Source organism: Cryptotermes secundus, unplaced genomic scaffold (genome assembly GCF_002891405.2).
Source record: "Cryptotermes secundus unplaced genomic scaffold, Csec_1.0 scaffold39, whole genome shotgun sequence".
NCBI lineage: Eukaryota > Metazoa > Arthropoda > Insecta > Blattodea > Kalotermitidae > Cryptotermes > Cryptotermes secundus.
This window is the reverse complement of record NW_019723904.1, coordinates 529,430-554,972: the sequence shown is the minus strand read 5'-3', so window position 1 is coordinate 554,972 and position 25,543 is coordinate 529,430. Positions and strand designations below refer to the sequence as shown.

The 25,543-nt window shown below is 39.4% G+C and overlaps 1 protein-coding gene and 1 long non-coding RNA gene across 4 annotated transcripts in view; one reads left to right on the top strand and one right to left on the bottom strand.

Moving 5' to 3' along the window:
• Positions 1–25,543, bottom strand: part of LOC111861908 (ATP-binding cassette sub-family G member 4) — a 79,295-nt gene that overhangs the window by 17,890 nt on the left and 35,862 nt on the right. The window contains exons 2-5 of one of the 2 annotated variants that reach the window (XM_023846858.2): positions 21,255–21,372; positions 7,296–7,485; positions 4,132–4,277; positions 2,075–2,247 (exon numbers count right to left, since the gene is read on the bottom strand). In XM_023846858.2, the coding sequence (XP_023702626.1) occupies positions 2,075–2,247; positions 4,132–4,277; positions 7,296–7,485; positions 21,255–21,372 (627 nt within the window). Of the gene's footprint in view, positions 1–2,008; positions 2,248–4,131; positions 4,278–7,295; positions 7,486–21,254; positions 21,373–25,543 lie in introns of both variants that reach the window. The other variant, XM_023846857.2, reaches the window with a different exon arrangement.
• Positions 1–25,543, top strand: part of LOC111861913 — an 81,252-nt gene that overhangs the window by 26,016 nt on the left and 29,693 nt on the right. The window lies entirely within an intron of this gene.

Genomic DNA, 25,543 nt, shown 5'->3' with positions numbered 1-25,543 from the left:
GTCAGAATCCCTCGATTTTTATGACATATTGTTGCTCAATAAAACTCCGTCTGTCTTCAGTTTCTCGCCCTTGGCCATAGAGACAAAGATACAGTTGACAAAAAGTTTTCAGTGTGAAATTTAAGTTCTGTGTTGCACTAGCGTGATTCATTTTATTGCGATGCCTAAAACAAAGCCGTCTAAATCATGTCATTTAAAGCAGATTGTAGCTGAATTTGGAAATGGTATATGTGGTATTTTCAACTGATGATAACATTTTATACTGTAAGATGCGTGACACAAAACTGGCGGCAGAAAAATGTTTCACGGTACATCATCATATCGGCCGCAACAAGCATATATGAGAAGTGCAAACTTCGAACAAAAAGAAAGCTGTGCAAAGGTTACTGCAACAGTGTTCATCTGAAGGCGGACATAAAGTCATCGGATTCTTTTTTCACAGATCTGTGTGATGCTCTGGTGTCTGCAAATATTCCATTTTGGGCTCTGAAAAATGAAAATCTGAAACATTTTCTGGAGGTGAATTGTGGTTGTTCTATCCCGGATGAATCCACCCTCAGGAAAAAAATTACTTTTCCAAGTGCTATAACAATATCCTGGAAATGATTAGGACTAAAGTGCATGGGAAGAAAATTTTCGTTTATATTGATGAGACCTGCGATACGGAGGCTCACTATGTGGCAAACGTCATCATTAGAACCTTGGAAATTGACGGACCAGGTGAAGTGTTTCTGCTTACGAGTGAGGTGCTAGAATCCATTAATAATTCCACAATTTGTAAACTCTTTGACAGGTCGATGTTTCTGGTGTGGCCAGAGGGTATACGACATGATGACATCTTGCTTTTTGTGACCGATGCGGCCCCATATATTTTAAAAGCACGCAAGTCAATAAAGTCATTTTATACGAAATTGGTGCACGTTACTTGTCTATCCCATGCACTGCATAGAGTGACAGAGGAAGTGGGATCAAGAGTTCCTCAAGTGGATGCTCTCGTGTCGTGGACGAAGAAGATTTTCGACAAGGCTCCAGCTCGTAAAATGCAGTTTAAGTCTATGGCTCCTGGTGTTCCACTGCCCCTAGAACCCGTCATCACAAGGTGGAAACGTGGATTGATGCAGCAATTTACTATTGCGATCATTTTCGGGTAGTGAAAAGCACTGTATATTCAATGGCGATGGAGGATGCGAGGGCAACTGAAGCTGCTCAGGAACAGTTCTCATGCAGCGAAATGGAAGGACAGCTGGCCTTCATAAAGGCAAATTTCAGTTCCTTGATGGAAGGAATCAAATGCTTACAGGAGAAAGGAGCAATGTTAGAAGATGCGCTCCCTCTGGTGAAAAAAATAGCCAGTAATTTGGAGAAAGTGTCAGGGGACATTGGTAAAATGGTGTCAAGAAAAATGCTTAAAATGAGAATGAACTTAAAAGAGTAACGTTGAGTTCACAGTGCTATTAAAGTTTAAAAATACATTTTAAAACAATTAGTAGATTTTCCATGACATGATGCATTTTTAGGTCGTTTTTAACTTCTAGATCATTTTTCTTGATTTTTCGGTCATTTAATAGGTCATTTTTCTGGATTTATAGATTATTTTTAAAATATTTTCAGGTCATCAAAATCCGGGCCTTGCTCATTACCTCTGATTTTATTGTAGTACAGTGTGTCATTTGTATGCCCAATGTGCCTGTACCTTAGAATCATAAGGGCTGGTATACGTAGCTGTACCATCATTTTAACCCTTATGTTTGTGAGGTACAGAATAATTTTTGCATCAGTTCTTTTATTTGTAGTTATTGGAAAGTAAGTAGACAGCTGAGACTGTGCTTCCTTATCATTTGTTATTGTGAAAAGTTCAAGGAACACTGGTCTTCCTCTTCCATGCATCTGTAAACTTTGCATGACCCACAGTTATCTACAATCCAGTGTATATACCCAGTATAGGTTTATTTGAGCACAGTTCAAGAACAGATACAAGGAATAAGACAAGAATGGTAGTAGTTCATACCAAAATCTGCAGGGTTGTGGTACTGTGGACAGTCCAACCCCACTTCAGATAAGTAGGGTACCATACCCTTAATGCTTCCTTGATAGATGCACATTCCGTCTGCAATGACATACAAGTGATCAAACATCTCAAACAGTGTGGCACTTGGCTGGTGGATAGTGCAGACCACAGTACGACCCTCTGTAGCCAGCCGCTTGAGCACTGTTAAACACTGCCTTGATGTAGAACTGTCAAGACCACTGGAATATAAAAGGATTGTTACATGTGCATTTGTAATTTAAATACCACAGTTCTGTTGTGAGATCTGCACAGAGAATGGTTAATGTCTGGATAACTGTGAATATTAAATATGTAATGGAATGTGTTGAAAGCAGTGGGACTAGGATTTCATTTAGTGGGGTAAATTATAGGGGTGTTAAATAATCAGCAGTGAGATTCACATATCAACAGTTATTCATTCATTCATTCATTCATATTCCTGTAGCCCCCTCTGCAGTATAGGACATTCATGAAACACTTTCGTTTCACTTCAGTTCCTTAACATTTAGACAGTTGGTAGGACTCTATGGACAGGGTATCAGCTTGTTGGAAGGCTGCTACCTGCACAGGACAACACAAACACAGAATAAACGTAGACAAACATCCCTGTCTTGAGTGGGCTTCGAACCCACGACTAGCCGAAGATAGTTCATTCTCTAGACTGCACAGCCGCTGTGTTCGGCCATATTAACTGTACTCTCTGATAAATTTTGATCTGATCACCAACTAAATGAATTAATGAAAATAATTCTGGACAGAAGAGATACTTCTAGGCGTCCTACCAAGACCCCCCCCCATCCTCTCACTGGAGAAAATTGTAACTTACATCAATGTATGAGCTGGAAGGAAAAATAAGAGTGTATAATTCTCAGAGAAGTGTTTATGATCATGGATCCTTCTAGGTCAGTCAGCTGTGCTCCACCTGTATCACTACCATAAATTATAAAGTGTTTTCTTTTCTTCAATATGAACAACATAAACTTCTGGCAGAAAACAACAAATAGGCCAGTACCTGATACAAGACAGTGTTTCTCACTACACCCAGGAGACAAACACACTTCTCTTGGAATGATTATAGTTTGAATTCAGAGTTATCATTACTGAACACAAATGACTGAAGTTGGGCTTGAACAGGGATATATGTAATATTTCCTGCTATATTTCATCTTCTTGAAGTTCATGAGAATTAATGTCAAAATTTGTGATATATTTATTGTGGCAGCTGTTTGTGGTGAGGGTTGTTTTCTTCCCTTCAATCCCCAAGCTGGAATATGGCCCCCTCTCCACTTGTCTATAAATCTAACCTCGTTATTCTGTGAGGGCAAAGTGCTATGACAGAGATGAAACCCCCAACTTAAAGGCAGAGAATGCGATAATGTGCTGCCTGGTCAGCAAGACAGCATAGCTCAGGGAATGGCTATAGAGGAGAGTAGAGGGGTGGTGGGATGATGATTGAGGTAAAGTTGTCCTTGTGCTTAATTAGTTAAGCAATATGCCAAAAAAAAAACAACTGGGGTAGTGGAAGTATGTAAAAACTGAAGAACTCGGGGAAAATCTATTGCAGTGCTGCTATGTTGACGTCATGGATCTTGCATGGTGTCACTCAGTATTGAACTCAAGCTTCCACAGTGAGAAGGCAATACCTAACTTCCTCAGTAATGGTACAGCCTGGTTAAATATATTAAAATTTATTTTACTGGAGGCAGATTTTTGTGAACATGGTAATGAAACTCTGGATTCTGTAAAAGGCAGCATTTCCTTTTGGCTGGCCAAGTGATTATAATCTTCTCATGAAGAATTCTGCTCCAGAGAGTTAATTATTTAGTTAAAATAAAAATTTGATTTGAAAAATGCCATTTTATCCTGCAATCTGTTCATTCAGCATATTCTGACATCAAAGTTCTCACTGCCATCATTATCCCTTCTCCTGAACACACAAAAGGCTTTATAGTGAGAACCAGCAAATTATTTTTTATAAAGGAGAAAAATTGCCAAATAATCTAAGTACTTCTAAAAGATGTAACAAATAATACAGTTTTCCATCCATTTCTGATCATGATCTTTAATTTGACAGTAAAATTTACCTTGTTGGTTCATCAAAGAACATAACTGGTGGGTTGTTGACTAGTTCAAGGGCAATGGCAAGCCTTTTTCGCTGTCCACCAGAGAGACTTCTGCTTTTTGTTTTCTTCACCTCAGATAAGCCCATGGAGTTTAGAATTTGGTCCACCTGGTGGAACAGAAAGTATATTTTAGCAATATATATGTAAAAAATTCATCACTCCTAGCAGTTGGCATGTAGCATTTTTTACCCCTATACAACTTCTTTATTAACCGTCACAACACAACAGATATCAGATATCAGAGTTGTTGTTTACATTCCCTAGAGTATGGACAACAGTTTGTAAGATGAGGTACCGACTAAACAATTAACATTAATTTACTACAGCTACATCACGAGCCTCCTATACAATCTTATATACAAAAAGAAAAAAAAAAATAGAATATTCCAATTTGTCCATGGGAACGTACGAAAATACAAAACCAACGACTGATTCGATGTTATAAAATATCAATTAAAATTTTATTCTTGTTTTATATAATCTGATTTATTGTATTTTTTATATCAAGTGTTTTATATGTTTAATAGTAATGCAGTTCAGTGGTGTATATATGTTAACCATGTATTTGCCTGATGATGGCTGTTGATAGCCGAAACATGTAGCAGAGCTGTAGCTGGGCACTGATCTTGATATTTGTTGTGTTGTGATGGTTACTAAAGAAGATGTATATTGTAACAGAACAGGATACATGAAATGAAAATTTTTTACCTCTGTTTATAAGTCCCAGATGTTATAATCTAATATATCTATAAATTTACTTCATATATTCTTAGGCTTCCAAAGTGGATTGTAAGAAATTATTTAACTTCACATGCCAGTATCCTGTAGTGTGATTTGCCTGAAGACTGAAAGTTATTGAAGAAATATTAAATTCTTTTTTGTGAATGACCTCATTCAAGACTGCTCTCAGTGAGATTATGCTTTACTACACTGTTTATTTTCTCCTGGTTATTGTGTAAATTGTTAAATAATATAGAACAGTGACCAAAACCATGTTCTTCCAGTCTTTTGCATTATTCCAATACAAATATTGTAGTGTTTATCTCGTTTTTGAGTAATTATTTTCAGTTTGTGATTGTCTAGATATCAGTGAGTTTTAGTTCACTCTTATTTCATTTAACACCACTGCACCATCTTCTTGCACTCATCTTGTGACTCCTAGCACAGGACTGACTATTTCCTTTGTATCGAAGAGTTTCACCACACCCCTTGATACACCCTTGATACATCTATGTAATAAACCTTTATCATCAGGTACTTTTCCTCAACGCTTAAAATACGCTATAATGAAACCACTTTTTAAAAAAGGAGAGAGAAAATGCATCTCTAATTACAGACCAATATCCATATTGACTTCATTCTCAAAAGTCTTTGAAAAAGTTATGTATAATAGACTACTTGAACACTTAAATTCTAACAACATATTAGTCAAAGAGCAATTTGGATTTAGGAAAGACCTAACAACAGAAAAAGCAACCTATGAACTAACTAACGATATTTTAAGTGCTCTCAATGACAGATTAATTGTGGGAGGGATTTTCTGTGATCTAGCAAAAGCTTTCGATTGTGTTAATCATGATATCTTACTATCGAAATTAAATTTCTATGGAATAACTGGCAAAGCTAATGAATGGATCAAATCATACCTCAAAAACAGGTATCAAAGAGTTGAAATAAATAATAAAAACTCCAGTCATAATGCATTTTCAAACTGGGGAATTATAAAGCACGGTGTTCCACAAGGATCAATTTTAGGTCCCTTACTTTTTCTTCTCTACATAAATGATCTATCTAAAACCATCAACAATAAATCTAAACCAATTCTATATGCAGATGACACTAGTATAATATTTAAGAACTCTAAATTTGAAAACTTTAAAAATGACATAAATATTGTATTTGAAGCCTTAAACAGATGGTTCGAAGCCAATTTACTCTCATTAAATTTTGATAAAACCCATTACATATCATTCACAACTAAAAACAACCACCAAATTGATCTGGACATCAGTTATGCCAACAAATTAATCTGTAAAGTACTTGATACAAAATTCCTTGGAATACATGTAGACAGTACACTGTCTTGGAAAATACATATTGAACAAATTATACCTAAATTAAATGCAGCTTGCTATGCGATGAGATCAATTAAGCCTTTTATGTCACAGGAAACATTGAAGATGGTTTACCATGCCTACTTTCATTCTATTATGAACTATGGATTAATATTTTGGGGGAACTCTTCACATAGTGTAATAATTTTTAAAATACAAAAGAATATAATTAGAATCATTACAGGATGTAGAAGTAGAGATTCATGTAGAGAATTATTTAAGAAATTAAAAATTCTACCTCTTCAATCGCAATACATATTATCGCTTCTCTTATTTGTTGTTTACAACAAAGATAAATTCAAATTAAATTCTGATGTCTATAACATGAATACTAGACAAAAATATAACTTCCACCTACCCTCATCAACTTTATCAGTATATCAAAAAGGAGTCTACTTTACTGGCATAAAAGTGTTCAACAATCTGCCACAAAGTATTAAAAACTTGGGCAATGATACTAAAAAGTTTAAATCAGAGTTAAAGAATTATCTACATGCTCATTCCTTCTACTCTTTAGATGAATACTTCAATGTAAATAGAGAATGATGTAAAATTAAGTTATATTAATTTTTAAGCCAAAATTGCCTCTACTTATGTATGTAACATTTTGACTTGTTCTGTATCCAAAGGTACTAACCTGCTTAGGATTTATAGAATGTAAATAAATTCAATTCAATTCAATTCATGAACACTGCACACTACCTCTAAATGCTCTAAACACAGACTGGCATACTCATTAATTGAACCCACTTTTATTCAAGTGACATCATTCTTGAACATGCTTCCAGGATCTCAGCCAACCTTGATCTCCTTAGCATTCAGGACCATCCAGAGAGAGAGAGGTCAAGAAGTTTCCAGAGCGCTGTGTACACCACTGTCATACACCTTTCCCCCACCCCCACCCCTTGCTCTTGATTCACACCACATTATAAACATTGTGGAAAGAAAGTGGATATTATTTCACACATACGAATATAATGGATACTGACTAGTGAAAATGAGGGAACTTACCCTTTCCAACTTATATCTAGAGGAAAATTCAGGTCCAAGCTTGAGGCTGACAGCAACTTTCATGGCTTCTTGAACAGTGAGCAAAGGTTGAACTTTGTCATCTTGCATAATATAGCATGACTGTTTCCGAAATTGATGGATATCCCGCTCGAAACCATTCACTCTTACTGAACCAGTAACACCATTTGTACTACAACAGACCATAATATTAGTTGTTCAACTTTAACACCGAATGAGACTCAGTAATTATCTAATTATCTGGATTACTGCAGTGTTTTCATATCTTCTGTCTTGTAACCTACAGCAAGAAAATAAATGAGTCATGCTACTCATATAAAGTAACATTTCTCTCAAAGTTCTCATAAACTTGCATAAACCTTGTTGTATTCAAACTTGTAATCTGATGCATAATTCGTCAGAGTACTCTATAATGAGTCATATTTAATCAAGATCATTACAGGAATTTTTGTTAAATTCACCATTTTGTACATAAAGCTTCATGAAAAGTGTTCTTAATTTCAAGCTGCGAGGTTCAGAGTCATAGAGCATTTGTACAGGACATGAACTGATACAAATTCTAAGTGTAAAGTAAATCTGTTTAGCTGTTCACATAAGCTAATAACAGTTTTCTCTAGAATATTTAAAACTTGCTCTGTGTATATAAGAAAGTAAAACAAAATGCATAATTCTGTGTTACAATAAGCAATTTGGATGGCTTTGCTACTCCCCCAGTTTGCAAAAAACTGTTTTAAATTTTGCTTTGATTGAGTCTCTTTCAGCGTCCGAACTGCTACACTTGCCCAAGTGGCAGGACAGATTTAAATATTGCTAGAAATTGGGCAATTAATCTGGTGAATTTAGACACCTACAAAAATTATATAATTTTAATGTGTTCTGGGAAAAGAAACGGCATGGCATTCCATCTGAGCAATCAACCAATGGTATTGTGAAATATATAAATAGTAATAGTAATTTAGTGCAGATATACGTATATTGGGATGCTCTGAATTCTGTACACAATAAATTAAGTGCTTATGTCAATATTATAAACACTGTGACATAGTCTGTGTTATTCTGTGACCATATCTGTGTCAGTTCATGACATTTTTTTTTTATTTCCTTGCCACTACAGCCCCGCCTAGGCCTACCTCCATGAACTTCTCCGTTCACTTCGGTTTTTCTAGATCTTATACATTCAGTAGGACTCCTTGGGCAGGTGATCAGTTCGTCGCAAGGACACTACCTGTACACAAACACAGAAAAACGCACACACACACAAACTAAACATCCATGCCCCGAGTGGGATTAGAACCCACGATCCCGGTTTCCAAGCGAGCAAAGACAGTACATGCCTTAGACCACTCGGCTACCGTGACCGGCAGTTCATGACATTACATAATTTATAATTGTTACTGTTTAGTGTATAGTATGCTTATTTTTTTTAATATTAATTTATATAACTCTAGTTGTGATTGTATTTGTTGTAGCTGTAATTTTATTTACATTGTATGCATTGTGTATAGTGTATCCTTTATTTTTTATGTAGTTTTGTGTGCTGTGTTTTGTTTGAGTGTGGTGTGTTATTTGCATGTTGTGTCTTATTGTAGTACAACTGACACAAGTAAAACCCATTTGCAGTTAAAATAAATAATAATAATAATTATAAAACACCACATACTCTAGTTATAAACAAACAGCAGGGTCGAACACAAGAATGTCAGCATTTCCAGTACCAATTTAGTCACTGATCAACACTTTTAAGATTGCACCAGGACATGTTTTACCTTCCATACCACCACACCTACTGGCATCAGTGTAATGAATTTAGCAACTGTCACATCACTCAGTGAACAAAAACTCTTTGTCTTTAAATTAGCTGATCAATCAATAAAGGTAGTCAGAATGAGAGTTCATTAAATGTATTCATTCTGAGAGTCTTTAGAAAATTTATGATTTTCGCACTAAATTTGCATAACACCAGGACCAACTCTCATGAATGACATTCTGAACATTGTAATTTCAGACAGTGTTCTTCTGGGTTGCGATACTGTGTAGTCTTGAAGATAGATACCACCATTTTAGAGGAGCATATTTCCCCTAGCTTCACTGTTGTCACTGAACATGATGGCATCATTTCCTCCAGCAATACTGTATTGATCTCCAAGACTATATACTATCACAGGACAGAGCACAATATGAACACTGACCACCATGAAAACTTGAAAACTTCTTATATTGTAGTTCTTTTCATTACCTCATAATGAATTCATGCACATGAAGTGCAATTGCATTCTCCATTATCCCTCTCAATTCACCCTTCATGTTCTGCCACAGGTTTGTCATTTAATGCTATCTATAATAGAAATAGAATTGATGAATTACCTATAATGAAGCAGTAAGTCACCTCCATTGGTTTTGTGTATGCATTTTATTATCATTTATTTTTTTTAAGGAATTAAGGGAAATTTAAGTTCGGGGAATCTTTGCTACCAGGGTTCAGAATTCTATCTCCAATCTGCTATCTAAAGAAATTGAGAATTAGCATGTGATAAATTATAATAATTTTATTATTTCTTATGAAGTTATTGAAGGAAAGATAGAGGGCTGGATAGAAGTGACCAGAAGATGTGGAAGAAGATGTAAGAAGATGCTGGATGACCTTGGGGACAGAAGAGGATATTCTCATTTGAAGGAGGAAGCTCTGGATCGCATTAAATGGAGGAACTGTTTTGGAAGAGACTGTGGACCTGTCGTCTGATAGATTACTGATGAATGAATCATATGGCTAAAATGTGGTCACACATACACTATGGAAAGAGCATAAATTGGGCATGTCTTAAGAACAAAGTGCTAAGAAAATATCTGAGCTAAACATAAGGATGGAGGAAACTGCATAATTAGCTCAATAATTTTTGCCCTTCACCAAATATTATTAGGGTGACCAAACCAAGGAAGATTAAATGTTTAAGACATACAGCAGAAATGAAGACATGCGAAATACATACTGAATTTAGCTGGAAGGCTTGAAGGAAAGAGCCCACTTAGGAGACCCAAGACAATAATGGGAGGATAATATTATAACTGATAATAAAGAAATAGTAGGTGACACTGTGGATTGTATTTGTTCTTAAATAGATAAGCGACTGTTAGCTTATCAAAGGGGACTGTGCTACATGGAGTTAATGTGAACACAGAGAGGAACTTGTGTCTGTCTGCATGTTTTATCTTAAAAATTCGTGAAAGTATTTTGATGAAATTTTCTTTCAGAGTTTCCATTAAAATTTGTCTGGTGAATTTAGTTTTGGTTTTTATATATCTCTAACCTGCATGACTTAAATGAAGCACATATCACAAATCGTTTTTCTTGAAAGAAGAATGGGGCAAGCGGCGTTTAGGTATGGTGAGTACCTATTGAAGCACAGAGAAGGGTCATTTCTGACTGTGCAGGTGACAACTTTTCAACGGTATGCATCTGCAGCAGATGAATACCAAGGCCTGCCAGGTGTGCCAGTCTACTCCATTCTTGTTCACAAACGTGAAACCACTACAGTCGTTGTGACAGTAACACAATGGTGGCAGACGCCAATACCAGTCGACATCGGCCACGATCCCAAGCCAGTTCCAGCCATATATCATCTCTACAATCCAGCTTAATGTTATCTGTGCAGATCCACAGTCGTCCAAATGGACATTTCTCATGAATATTGTCACGTGTATATGTGTGTGACTATAGACGGGGTCGGGATTGGTGAATAGATTTATTGACCATTTATACACACAATTCATATATAAGTAATTATAGCGTCATCGCTAATCTTCACATTGTACACTTCACCACAGAACCAGCACAGCTTTTCCAGCATCCTGTGTCTTTACTAGTCGTTTCCTGGCAACGGCTTCTAACAGTGGATATTTTTCAGCTTCGGTGCTCACGTCATTACTGCCTAACGAATATCCCGCAGCTCAACTCAACTTACAGCCAACTTGGGGTCCTAGTTATAGCCTCTGGGCGGACCTAACAGAAGACACCGCTTTCAAGGTTGTTCTCTTGTTACGTATGGTTTCCTAGCTATAGCCTGAATATTGTTGACGTGTTTAGTGGCCGTTACCAAGCAACGCATGTTCCTTCTCGCGATCGTTGCACAGAAACGGCTGTACGCGCTACATAATTTAAGTTGTGGCATATTTAACGACGCTGTGAGTAACTCGGACTATACTGCGTCGAACAATTTGGATGATCGCGAATAAATTCGAAAGGCTGTGGAAGGAAGCGGTCGTGGCCTAGTTTAAGGCACTGTCGAGGCATATTCCTGGATAATCTGAGGAAAACCATAAAGAAAATCAGGATAATTGGTGGCCTGAATCGGACATCTCCGAAATATGTAAGAAACGTTACTTGTGCCAGCTTAATCGATCTCGCCATGACGTTTCCGCGACAAAATTGTGTGTGCATTCGTTGTTTCCCCTTCCTGGCCACATGGCCCGGCCCGTGTAATCACCACTTGCCTCGTTATTTGATATGCTAAATTGTTCACTTTATTTCTCGTAAGCTCAAATGACTTCCTACAACTCGTTTCCGAACTCTAGTAATTTATAACAGTTTCATCTTCTGCGATGTAACACCTTGTAATTCGTTGAAAGTAAACTGACTTGTCGGAGGAACATATCGCCTCCACTTTCAGGGTTGGAGAGTTAGCCGAACAAGAATCTGAACTTATTACCACCTTCATGCTGGTTTCTTGCTTGGCTTTCTCTTCAACCCTGAAGTTGGAGGAGACATGTACCTCCGAAACGTTGGTAGATTTTCAACGGACTACACCGCGTTATATCCCAGAAGATAGAACTCTTCATAACTACCACTGTAAGAACCTCAAAACCTGCGCTTGTAATTTATGTTGTTGCTTTAAAGTAAGAGTCCACATTTCACGCCCATGCAAAACAATTGGCAGTACTATATTGTGTGTGATTTCAAGATGAATGTCATTACTATCTGTAAACATCCCCCCCCCCGAATAATATTTATATAAATTTCGAAATGTTCTCAAATAACTTACGAATACAGTTTCAGGAAAGAGACCCATGCATCTCTCGTGAGAACACTAGACAGTGTGTTCACTACGTGTCTTTTCCATTTGACTTCAGACCTTGCCTCTAACGATGTATTTAATTAGCACATTTTGGTAGTACTTCATACGTACAGAGGTTTGAATGTAGAAATGGCCATACAGTAGAACTCAGCAGGCAATTCAAACAACATTCACGTTTTACGCTGTGTGCCTATACTATACTGAAATTCATATGAAGGACAACAATGTCCTGAGTGATGCAGTCATCACATGTTCTGTGCACAGAGTGTTTTGTCAGCCAGCTGCTTCAGTTCCCAAACCACGTCTGTACTAAACATTGTCGGAAGGTTTAATATTTTCTTAGACTGATCAGTTGAAATCCGTGCTTTATGTAATGACGTAAATAACTGTTTTTCTTTTTTCCCTTGGCACTACAGCCCCAGTGGGCCTAGGCCTACCTCCATGAACTCCGTTCGCTTCGGTTTTTCTAGATCTTACACACTCGGTAGGACTCCTTGGGCGGGTGATCAGCTCGTCGCAAGGCCTCTACCTGTACACAAACACAGAAAAACGCACACAAACATTCATGCCCTGAGTGGGATTCGAACCCACGATCCCGGCTTCCGAGCGAGCGAAGACAGTGCATGCCTTAGACCGCTCGGCTACTGTGACCGGCCGTAAATAACTGTTCGTGTGATAAATATACGGGTCATCAAAACCTGTTTCGAGTAAAAAATGTGTCAAACTTCTTTCTAAGTCCAAAAATTAGGGCCAGTGACGGCTCGCGGTTATTTTTCCACTTCTGTACATGCGCGATACCTGCATGGCTTCTCAGGGGGAAGGACATGTACTCTGAAACATGCTTAGATCCAAAAAGGATGAAGTGATCGGTCTGGGATATTACTTAACGAGAACGCCGCCAGGTCGCCTAAGGTAGCTGGAATATTTGTTGTTTGTTTAACGACGCTGTCAATAGCTCAGACTATGTCGCTTCGAGAGTTAGTGCTATTAAAGAATAAATTAACTGGAAATATGAAAGGAATCCATCGCAGCCTATTTTACTATACTCTTACGGAATTTACGCGGAGGAACTGAAGAAACCCATGACAACCCTCAGGATAGTCTGTGTTCCGGCTGAGATTGAAACCGGGCCCCTCCGGAATACATGTTAGAAGCTTCACCGTTTGAGTCAACTTCCTCGCTGTATTGTTAAAATAGTGACGTAAAAGATAGGCTGTGCCTGTAGCTCAGGTAGACGAGGAATGTATACAGAGTTTTGAGGATACCTTAGAAAACGTCCACTTGAAAGACCAAGATGGAGAAGGAATTTTAATATTAAGATGGATCTTCCGGTGATGGGCTATGAGGATGGAACTGGCTCAGGACCATTTCTAATCCCGGGCTTTGCTTTTAGCAGTGTGGAGCCTGTTGTTTCTGTTACTACAATGTAATCAGTCAGTTGGTTTCTTTGTGAGTTCATCACTCAGTTGGTCAGTCAATCAGTCAGTCAGTCAGTCAGTCAGACATGTAGTAACTCCTGAACTAACGCTCTAAGCTTTCATGCGTACATTATTTTTAGAGATTTGTATTCACTCGCTTGTGAACTGGCTCGTTTTAGGTATTTACGGCCTGCCAAGGTTCTTCCTCTCATCCAAATGCCACGTGTGTTATTTACTTCAAGGCAGGGACACATTCCATATGTTCCACATCATAACATGAACAGCATCAAACATTCCTGAAGCACTGAGCATCAGCAAGAGACATGATCGTTAGTTGCAGGCCCATGTAACGACCACTTCATATTCTATACGAATATGAACAAACTGATGTGATGCAGACTTAAAATAGAAACAAATAGAAAATGTCTTAAGTAGCAGCTTAACCAGTATTTCAGTTCCGAAACCCTGCTGTACCTGCATTTGGGGTGACGACCTTCAGGTTTTGTGACCTAAATAGTTTACTGGTTCCTGCCTTCAACCAGATAAATCCCGTCCAGTCCTTCACCTCCCGTCCCTAAGTTACATTTTATAGTACATATATATATATATATATTCATATATATATTTGTGGGAACTGCCCACATTCAAGCAAATGTAACAACGCAAGTATCTTGCTTGAAAGTGGGCAGTTCCCACAATATCTCTCTATATATATTCAAATATATATATATTCAAATGTAATAGCGAGATGAGCCGGTCACGGTAGCCGAGCGGTCTAAGGCGTGCACTGTCTTCGCTCGCTCGGAAGCCGGGATCGTGGGTTCGAATCCCACTCAGGACATGGATGTTTGTGTGCGTTTTTCTGTGTTTGTGTACAGGTAGAGGCCTTGCGACGAGCTGATCACCCGCCCAAGGAGTCCTACCGAATGTGTAAGATCTAGAGAAACCGAAGTGAACGGAGAAGTTCATGGAGGTAGGCCTAGGCCCACTGGGGCTGTAGTGCCAAGGAAAAAAAAAATAGCAAGATGAAATCTGTGAACTTAATGAAATTTCGGGTTACAATAGCAACGAACTTAGACCGTTAACACGATGCAGGATTATGTCATGTACTAGGTCACGAACGAGCGAGCATCTCTCGTTTTAGTGTATTGTACTGATGGTATTTTGACGTGAGTATGTGAAGTGCAGTTAGTGTGTATGATGGAGTACGGCTTGTTTATGTCTTGCAAAACCGAAATGTAGAGCGATCTCTGCAACACACATTCTACTCAGGCAATACACGAGATATGCTTGGCTGGTAACTTAGCAAGTATATTTGAGTCTACCTGTATATGCCTGCTGTTGATTTAGAGCATATTCAGCAACAAAATAACACGATCGTTTGCGGTGTATATGTATGACTAATGCCATTAGTCACCTCGATAGCAGATCCTACTTAAAACTTCTCTGGGAAATGTATCTTTCCCAGTAGTCAGGAAAGTTAACAGAATATACACTAAAATAGTTTAGAAACTTCTATATTGCTTACTGAAATTATAAAAATTGTTTGAAATTGGGTCCTCCATGTTCAATGCACAACTCACAACGCTTTGATACTGTTCTATAGATTGACCGGCAGGTTTCAATCTTAACATTGCCGTTGATACGGGAGAATGTTTTAGGTTAACTGACTTTTGGCCCTCTCTGTGGAATGGGATCTACACTTATTTCAGTGTGTCCTTCAGGACTTAAGAACTTCTCCGATGTGAACGACATCATTACTTCCTGAGCATATAAAACTGCTTTATGAATGCAATGTATGGGATGAATTACAGATGAACGAGTGCTGTTTCCTGAAATTTCCTTAATTAATGATGACATATCCATGAGTTGTTTTCAGATAGCAATGACGTTAGTTAGTTAGTTATTTAGAGAGGGTGGGTTTCCCCATGCACCGCGACCAGTTTGATCTATTGTGCTTCCCTCTATGATATTCTACCAGTCTCTATACCCTACCGATAAATGGTGCGTACCATCAGTCCGGCCGAGCAAGCGAGTTCGGCCACTTGCTTAGCGGTATCTATAATGCTTCCCCCATCTGTCAGAGGCCTTAGAGACTATTGTTGGGCGGGAAACGTCCTGGAATTTGGCTCAGTGATCCCCTTTGGGGATATGAGGTTCTTTCACGTGCCGTACAGTTACGACACGGGACACACAGCTTAAAGTCCCTCCCGGAGGACTTGTTCCCTGAATTTTTCCGCCCTTAAAAATTCGACGACCTCCGCCGGGTATTTGAACCCGCGTACTACGAGTCATGAGGTGGGAACGTTACCTCTAGACTACGGAGGCCGCTTAGCAATGACGTTACAGCCTAAATATCCACGCATCACATCGTCCTCTAAACTTTACTATTCCCTCCAAATTACTCCTCTCAAAGTTGAATTGTGTTTCTTCTAACAAAGAGTGGGGTTCTCTGGAATAGAAAAGCCTGTAACAAATGGGATTCCTATACTAATATTTTAATTTTGCCGTAGATTTCAACGGGCTGTTCTGTAGTGTAATACAAAAACATTTTATACGAACTAGGTTAAACACTTAGCTGGGAACTTCTCAGCATTTATGATGATACGTGAGTCCACTGTCTGACCATTTAATTATCATAACTGCCCAGTTGAAAGAGAGCTTTAGTACGAGCTGTTCTGGGGCAGAGGGCACAATAAAATGGACCATATGAGATTATCTTGGGTTAGGAACTTACACAATATTTATAGTGTGGGATTATGACTCGTTTCGTAACAGTACGATAGTGCCAAATAACTTTATCACGACAGCCATTATCCGTGAATTAATCCTGCTTATTTTGATGAAATTTGAGTTGCAAATCCATATTAAAATAGACTGGCCAAGTTACGTTTTAAAGTTAGATAACACGTAATGCATTTTGCGTATAGGCTAATCGTGTTTCAGTAAATATGCATTATATGAGAACTGTTGCTGCAAGAATGAAATTAAAAAGTTTTTGATAGGAAATATTTTATACTGTACGTTTTGTTATATCGACTCTTGCAAGTTATGTGGTTATAAAAACGTTAATGTATATTATATATTTATTGAATCACGTTTTATTATTAAATATGCCTCAGGTGTATCTTTATAATCAGTCGGTGTGTAAATAAGTAACATATCATATACATTTTCTTCAGCAGCGCAGGAAAGGGATGAACACTAGTAAATGTAAAGCTATCCCTCTAAGAGACCGTGGAGGCCCGTAGGGTGGTGAGACGTCGAGGATCCCATATTCTTGTAGATAGTTGGTTCACAGATGGCGGTGAAGTTGTCAGCTTTACACGCCGACCGCACTTTAACCCCAGGAAGATTACTGGTACTCATTTATGTTAGAGGCTAAGTCGACCCCAAGGCCAGAGTGCCCCTGGAAGTATTAGGTCAACTAAAAAATCTAACGACCTCACCAGGAATCGAACCCGCGACATTCCGGCTTTTAGCATAGTGCCTTATGTTACATAAGGACTATTACCGCAAGAGCTCAGTTGGAAAATGAATCTCTGGTCGTGGGCCTCAAGGGGCCTGACGTCAAGACGAACCGATTGGCAGTAAACCGCCAATCGTAAAGTAACTATAACTCTCTGACTCTGACAGGACGAAGTACGAGTATACAACGGTAGTCGAGAGTGTCCAGTTGAAGAAGATGATAGTGTGTCAGATAGTGATTTGTGAACTGCTGGAACCGGTTGTATAAAGGTCCAATAAATTCGATCATCGAATCCAGACTCCGTCTTATTAATCAAGGAAACTCCGAACACGTGACAATATATACACTGCCATTCGACGACTGTAAAAGTGTCGTTATTCTGTATAAACAATAGATCAATGACACATTCTTGACTGATGTATCAGAATAAAGTACATCTGTTGCACATGTCACTCGCTTCTTAGCATCGATGGATGGCCTTGTCGCAAGGTTTTCTGCTCTGAACTGTGCATAAAAATGCATACAATTGAGTACTGTCGCTGAAGAGAACAACAAACTGTACCTGAGTGAGCTAAAACGTCATTCTTTGAAAGGAATTTGAATTTCTTATCCAAAATTAGGCATATACTTGTGTATAACTAAGTAACCAACACACGCCAGTCTTATAATAAGGCACTACTGACAATCAGAGAAGAGATGTCAGGTTACGTAGCGTTTACAAGTACAGTATGCGCCAAAATGTGCAGTACCGAAACTCGCGCATGTGCGCTTGTTGACGGGGCATAGCTCCAGCCGCACGTGTTCCCAGTAGTGAAAAGTATTCATAGTTGAGTATTATTTCCGCTCATACGGAAGTGGTCGCCGGACAACTCACTTCCTTGGTTTTGAGCGGTCAGATGTTATCGTCCAGAAACCGCTACATAGCACAAGTGTGACGATATGGTGTGCCGTCTTAGCAGGCCCCTATTTCACTGAGGACGAGGAAGGCAATGCTCTTACCGTCACCCAAGAACGCTACAGGGACATGGTGATCGGACCATTTCTTCAGGATATGAGAAGGTTCTGTCGTGCAAGGGGCCTTCACATGAATAAACAGTGGTATCAACAGGACGTTTTTTTATTCAAGTACTGTATTTTGGCGCATACTGTATATATAGTTGCCACTGGGAACCTGAATATTTACATTTTCATCATGTTGGTCCACATTTAGCCTGGTAAACTAAACAAGAGCGATCATCTGTGGTGGGAGTTTCGTTTTTCATGTGTTCATTTAAATATAAAGGCTGCTTCCGTAAGTCGAATGGTTCAGGATTTGACATTCTCATGGCGGTGATTATTAAGAGTTCTATGCTCTGAGATATAACGCCATGTAGTCCCATAAAATTCAACCGACGATTCGGAGGGACATGTCTTGGCCTATTCTTGCCACATGCTTGAAGCTGATTTCTTGCTTGACTTATTCTCCGACCCTGAAGATAGAGGCTAAATGTTCCTGCGGAACGTCGGTAGACTCTCAACGGACTATCTGCGCATTCGGTATAGCGACTGGCTAAGGACTGGACGGTCGAAGAGTCGGAGTTCGAGTCCCGGTAGGGACAAGAATTTTCTCTTCTTTACGTTGTCAATACCGGCTCTGGGGCCTACCCGGCTTCCTATCCAATGGGTATCGGCAGCTATTTTCCCAGGGTAAAGCGGCCGGGGCGTGAAGCTGACCATTCCCAACTAATGCCGAGGTCAAGAAAACATGGGTCTATACATTCACTCCCTTTTTTACTTCTGATTTCCTGATTGGCTGGACAAACCATGAAGAGGTGAACACCCATCTGTCAACAAGTGTCACAGACGCTCTTTTTACGCTAAACTTGCTGGAACCCACGAGCGGGGGATCTCGGCGTCTAAACAGAGATGGATACTTAATGGACGACATGCGCCACTTACCCCGACGCTTTGATAAGAGGCCGCGCGGATATGTGGAGTCTTAATTTATCCGTTCTCCAAAACGTATTCGAGTATTATTCAACTTATGTTGAATATATAATGAATGTTATATATAAAATGTGTAAATGTGTGTTTTCGGGTGAAATAAGATCCATATACAAAAAATAAGCGTAGGAACTTCAACGTCGCGTTGTTTAAATGTAAAATTTTTGAACTTAGAAATTCATTCTCCTAGAAATCCTATTACCTGCAGTTTTACATGACTGTGAAACGTAGCCTCTTGCGAGGAGCGATAAGAACAAATAACGTGTGAGCATATCCAATTGAATACAGAATTCACGAAGAAAATATCGACGTGTTGTAAGATGAAGGCTGTGGAAGGGAGGATATTACATAACGGGTTAAATCTTGAACTATATACCTCTACAGAATGCTTGTAGGCAGATCACATCGTAAGTAGCTGTGAAGGCCAAGTGGATGTTAAAATTGATTACTGGAAGTTGGCTTGCAGCAATATGGATTTGAATATACAGGCACAATATTGGATCCAGTTAAGATATTTGGTTTCAGTGGTGTTAAATCTTCAGACCTGTTACAAAAATTGGTCAATGTGTATTTTAAGAAAGTGTTCTGAAACCGCCTCTGTGGTCTAGTGGTCAGAGTTCCTGGCTACAGATCCAGACGTCCGGGTTCGATTCCCGGCGTTACCAGATTATTTCTGAGAAATAGTGGGTCTGGAACGGGGTCCACTCAGCCTCGTGATGATAATTGAGGAGATATTTCAATGAAATAGCGGCTCCGGTCTATAAAACCGAACTTAAGGCCGTCGGGTTTCGTTGCGCTGACCACGTGACACCAACTATCCGCAAATTTGGCACCAACTTCGCCGACAAGCGGCTGTCACTTGGTTGATATAGTTCGCTTGCGGACTAAAATCACGAATTTATTTTTATAGCCCTTCAAAATTGGAGCTTTGTTATATTCGTAACAAACAATACTGAGGGTGCCAGTTAAAGTCCCACCTTTAACTAACACCAGCCAGAAGTGTCCTTATTGCGAAGCTGATAGCTGCTCAGTTAGTCATGAAATTCCAGTCTGTCATGTTTACAAGAGGTCGCCACTTCAAATTCTCATCTTCGTTCATGTTTCACCCATATCCGTTGCAATTTTGCCTCCCAACTCCCGAGAGAGCTCCCCAGGGTTAAGGTTTATTGCTTGAACAGCCTGACACTACTGAGAGATGGCAGCACTGTGTGTGTGCTGTGAATATGACTTCTCCAAACACCACGATGTTTATACTTCGGAATAGACAACTGCCACGAAGTTTGAACTGCGTTCTCGCTTAATTATTATAATAAGTTCCACAAGATTTTGTACTTATCTCATGAAGTCGCCGTCTGCCTACCTGAAACGTGGTGGCTTCTGCTCTAGCGGCCTTGTTTCTGTGACTATTCAAATAAACAAATTCAAGTTACGGGTGGTTTAACCATTTACCATTGATCTCGGTCTTGGTAGGTTTGTAGAAACGTATTCCCTAGGTAGAGAATATTCTTTAAGCAGAACCAGGTAACTCAACTGATTGTACTCAAATAGATGACTATACATCAAACTAACTTCTCGTTAGAGCTGGGACGGGCTACAAGCTGTACGACCGGGTTTCGATTCCCGGCAGTGGCAAGTTTTTTTCTATTGTTCATAGCATCCAGACCGGCTCGGTAGCCAACCTAATCTCCTATCTGGTTTTACCTTGAAAAGAGGACTACAGCATGTGATTTTAACACGCACTAACACAGTGTAGCAATTTTAACATTATTTAATAAAATATTTGTAACATATCAAGACACCTGAAGATGGCCGTTTGAGGCCGAAACATGTTGTGTCAAAGTGTAAAATGTTAAACTAAAATTAAGATTAAGTTGTGAATAAACAAATGTTGCTATATGGACGTTAAGAAATATTATATTTCGGTGGAAGGGTAACTGTATGCAACCCACTTACATGTGCTGTGTATACTTGTACCAGGAAGCCCTGTGACAGTACAACTTACGTGTATCCCGCAATGATGTCCATAAGTGTGGATTTGCCAGCTCCTGAAGGTCCCATGATGGCCGTTAGTTCCCCACTTTGGAATTCTCCACTTACCCTCTTCAAGATGCATTTCGATTCTGAAATGTACAAATATTTACAAAGTCATCCTCATATTCTTATAGTGTAAATTCAGATTGCTAATAAATGATTAAAAAAATTCTTATAAAGGAATTGGCCAGCCGACCTGAGAGAGGGTTAACGAGGACTTATCTCTGCATAAGCCCTCTCCACGTCACGGGGAATAGTACAGCAAATTAGCTTATAGAATAAAATGTAATTCTGATTGCTAATTTTATGTAAATAAAAAAATGTTCTTATGAGAAAATCACCAATTGTGGAGAGAACTTCGTTAATATTAATTTATAGCAATTTTCTTCTTCCAGAACTGAGGACGATGGAATTTCACAACAAAACGGCACAAGTGTACATGGGCTACTGCTCGTTGTGCAACACTTACTCCTCGGGGGTCCCCTCTTTTACAGCTCATTTCATGTTCTGAAAATATACTGATTTAACAGCAAGCCATTTCTTCTTTGGGGTGCTTCACATTAACTAAGCCGGAGGACCACTGAAACACAGGCAAATTTAGTAGGAAGTAACTCGTATGAAACTACAATTAAAAGGAAAATGACGCAAAAATAGTCTTTTTGTGCCCCAATTCATAGAAAAATAGTGTGGCAATTTGAAATTCTTTGTTTCCAGGGCCCGATATTTTTATTCTCCTGAAGCTGTACACATAACATGCTAGACTCTACAATTAGATTTTTATTTCTAAATCGAATAATAAAATATATTCGTCATTTCTCGTTCACTCTATACATTGCAAACATGGCGGCTCTCATCAGTAACACTTCGAACACAGATGGAACTGTCATGCTCTTCTCTGCAAATAATCCAGGCTGCACCAGTGACCAGTGTATGGTGTTGGTTACATACAAGTACCACTTATGAGTATAGTCAGAATTGTCATACATTTATGTGACGTTACATGTAACGACACTGATGAAGTGGACTGTTTCCCTTAAATATACTGTCACGTGTACGAAGTGTGACTATAGACGGGGTTTTGATTGGTTATCCGATTTGTTGAATTCTTAAACACACAACTCCTAACAACACTTTACAAATCACTATAGTACACACTGGGTCTTCTTAGTCTGTTACAATCTTCATTAGCACTTGCTTGGTAGCGGCCTCCAACTATGGACGTTCCCCTTCTTCTGGGATCCCGAACTGCCCCAGGCCTCAGCTACCAGATTGCTATCTAGCCACTCCATTTGCATACTGACTGCTGCCTAGCAACGAGCCATAATATTCGTTCTATTGTTGCGTACGTGTATCGCGGGGTGTTTATCGAGCCGTTGTGGCATAACCCCGTTCTATTTTTGCATGCATGGATTGCTTAGCAACGGCTGTTTCTGTGGCTCAACCATTCTTGCATGGAGCAAATGCGCCATGGGTTTTTTCCCCATTCATGTATATTCCGAAGCTAGACTTCCATCGGTATGATACAGGACTTACGTCGCGATGTTTTCTGCTTTGGTATGATCAAAAATGGAAAGTATGTCTTTTCTAGATACCATTTAGTTATAATGCTACTGTATATAACATAATACTCATAAAATAGAATTTTTAGGCCTAATCTTCGCTTGGCGTTTTCAAGTGATTAATTCGAGGAGGAAGCGATGGACGGTACATGCAGCAGGCAAGAGGTAGAAATGTGTACAGAGCTTTAGTCGGGTAATACAATGAGAAGACAGTTTTTGAGATATACTTGTAGATGGGAGGATAATATTAAAATGAATCTGAGAGACATAAAATATGAGGATGTGGACAGGATTCAACGACCGTAGGGTAGGGTCCAGTAAGGGCTGATGCGAACATGGCACGTGTAAGCTTTTCAAGAAGAACCTGCACCGTGCAGAAAATTAGTTTTTACATGTGTAATGATTGGTCATTACTTACTTACTTACTTACTTACTTACTTACTCATGGAGCTGAGCCCTTCTGAAGGAGCCGCCAGTTCTGCAGCTACTCAAGAATTTCCCAGCATTTTATGGAACCCGAAGGTTCATTACCGTGTTCACAAGAGCCCTCCACTGGTCCCTATCCTGAGCCAGATCTATCGAATCCATACCATCCCATCCTATCTCTCTAAGATCCATTCTAATATTGTCCACCCACCTACGCCTTGGTCTTCCCTGTGGTCTCTTTCCTTCTGGCTTTCCCACAAATAGCCTATACGCATTCCTAGTCTCCCCCATTCGTGCTATATGACATGCCCACCTCATCCTCCTTGACTTGATCAATCTAATTATACTTGGAGAAGAGTACAAGTCATGAAGTTCCTCATTATGCAGTTTTCTCCAACCTCCTGTCACTTCATCTCTCTTCGGTCCAAATATTCTCCTCAACACCCTGTTCTCAAACACCCTGAGTCTATGTTCCTCCCTTAATGTCAGAGACCAAGTTTCACACCCATACAGAACCACAGGCAAAATTATAGTTTTGTATATTCTAATTAATGATTGGTCATTACGTTTAATAAAATAATTACTCATAATTGAGCATGACGACTTACTACGTCTTGTTCTTCAGCCAATGTCTTCCATTCAGTCGGTAGGTTTTGGTGCCGTGTGTTGCTTAGCGTTTTGAAGGCCTGGCATCTTTCCAGAATACTAACTATATTGTATTACCACGTATGAGTTTTTAAACGTCATCCATTTTGGCCGAGAAATAATGTGTATACTTTCAAGAGTGCTTAATCACAACAGTGGTTTTATAAATTCAAAAATGTGTTTTCGTTTCTTGATACTTTTGTAACGACACTTGGGCAATTCGAAATATTTTTATGTGCTTTAGCATCGAATAACGAGGCTTTTGTGTGATGTGTTGAAGTGGATATTGAAGGAGACACCACATGCCGTTTTAATATCCTGTGTAAGCCTTTATTAACAGAACTGAGGGGAAACCGGACCAATCTCAAAATATTTGGTCTCCGTATTGAATTCGAACCAGTAATACTGAATACAAAGCGAGTTTTCCAGCACGCTGGGACATTTAGGCTGAAGTAAGAAATAAATTCGTCATATCAAGTTATTGCATTTCAAAATTTTTTTTCTTACGATGTACATGCCCATGTGGTGATTATGTCGTTGTTCCCTCTGGTTTCTCCATATGGCGGGTAAAATACCATGTCGTAAGAGAAATACAATTATAAAACTGAGTACGTGCATAGCACAAGCACAGAATAGCAGAATTCCAACTAGTATTGTTATCATATTGAGACGTATAGACCCGTTGCTAAGCGGTGGCTCTGTAAACAGAGATAGTTGGTAAGTAACGCCCGCAACAAACACACACGCAACAATAGAAGAACTGTGAGTCCTGTGGTCCGCGCCGCTGCCGTTTCTGGGTAAAGGCTCGGTAAGAACGTTCCCGCGACAACGGACATAAACGCAACAATAGGTGTTTTCTATGTAGTCCGAGCTGAGATGTTATAAGCAAGGAGCTTAGTCAGTTGAGAGTTCAGAGGAGTTCTTTACGGGAGGCTGTGAAGAAACAAGTCAGTTGCAAGAGTGCTCAGTTGAAAGTCCGGCTGTGAAGAGAACATTTGATATGTGTAATTGAAGTATGTAATTCAGTGAGACTGTTATAGGTCCTATGTTAAAATTCGTTGCCAGGAAACGGCTAGTGGAGACTGTAACAGACTGAGGACACTAGTCTGTGTGTGTCAGTGATCTGTGGAGTGCACTTACGAGTCGTGTGTGTATAAGTGGTCAATAAATCTAGTCATGAATCCAAACCCCGTCTGTAGTCACACGTTAGTCAGGCGGTTAGTCGCCGGCTTCTCACAGTGGCGGCCCGGGTTCGATCCCGGGTCAGATCATGTGGGATTTTTGGTGGACAAAGTGACACTGGGGAAGGTTTTCTCCGACTACTTCGGTTTCCCCTGCCAATTATTATTCCACCGACTGCTCCGCATTGATCAACTATCATGCGGGGCTGGTACAATAGGCCAATTAGTGGCTGACGTACCAAGTGGACTCAAGTCTCACCCCACCCCAAGAAACTAACTAGAGCAGATGATCTTTATTCTCCTGATTAAGAAGTTCCTTATTGCATTGAACTTGATTCTACACAGTAATCTAGAAATCCCTCTATTCCGCTTCTACACCAACCACCTCAGTCCTCTTCTAATCTAAGTATGAGCCGTTACGTTGCATAAAATTTGTTAGAGAAATAAGT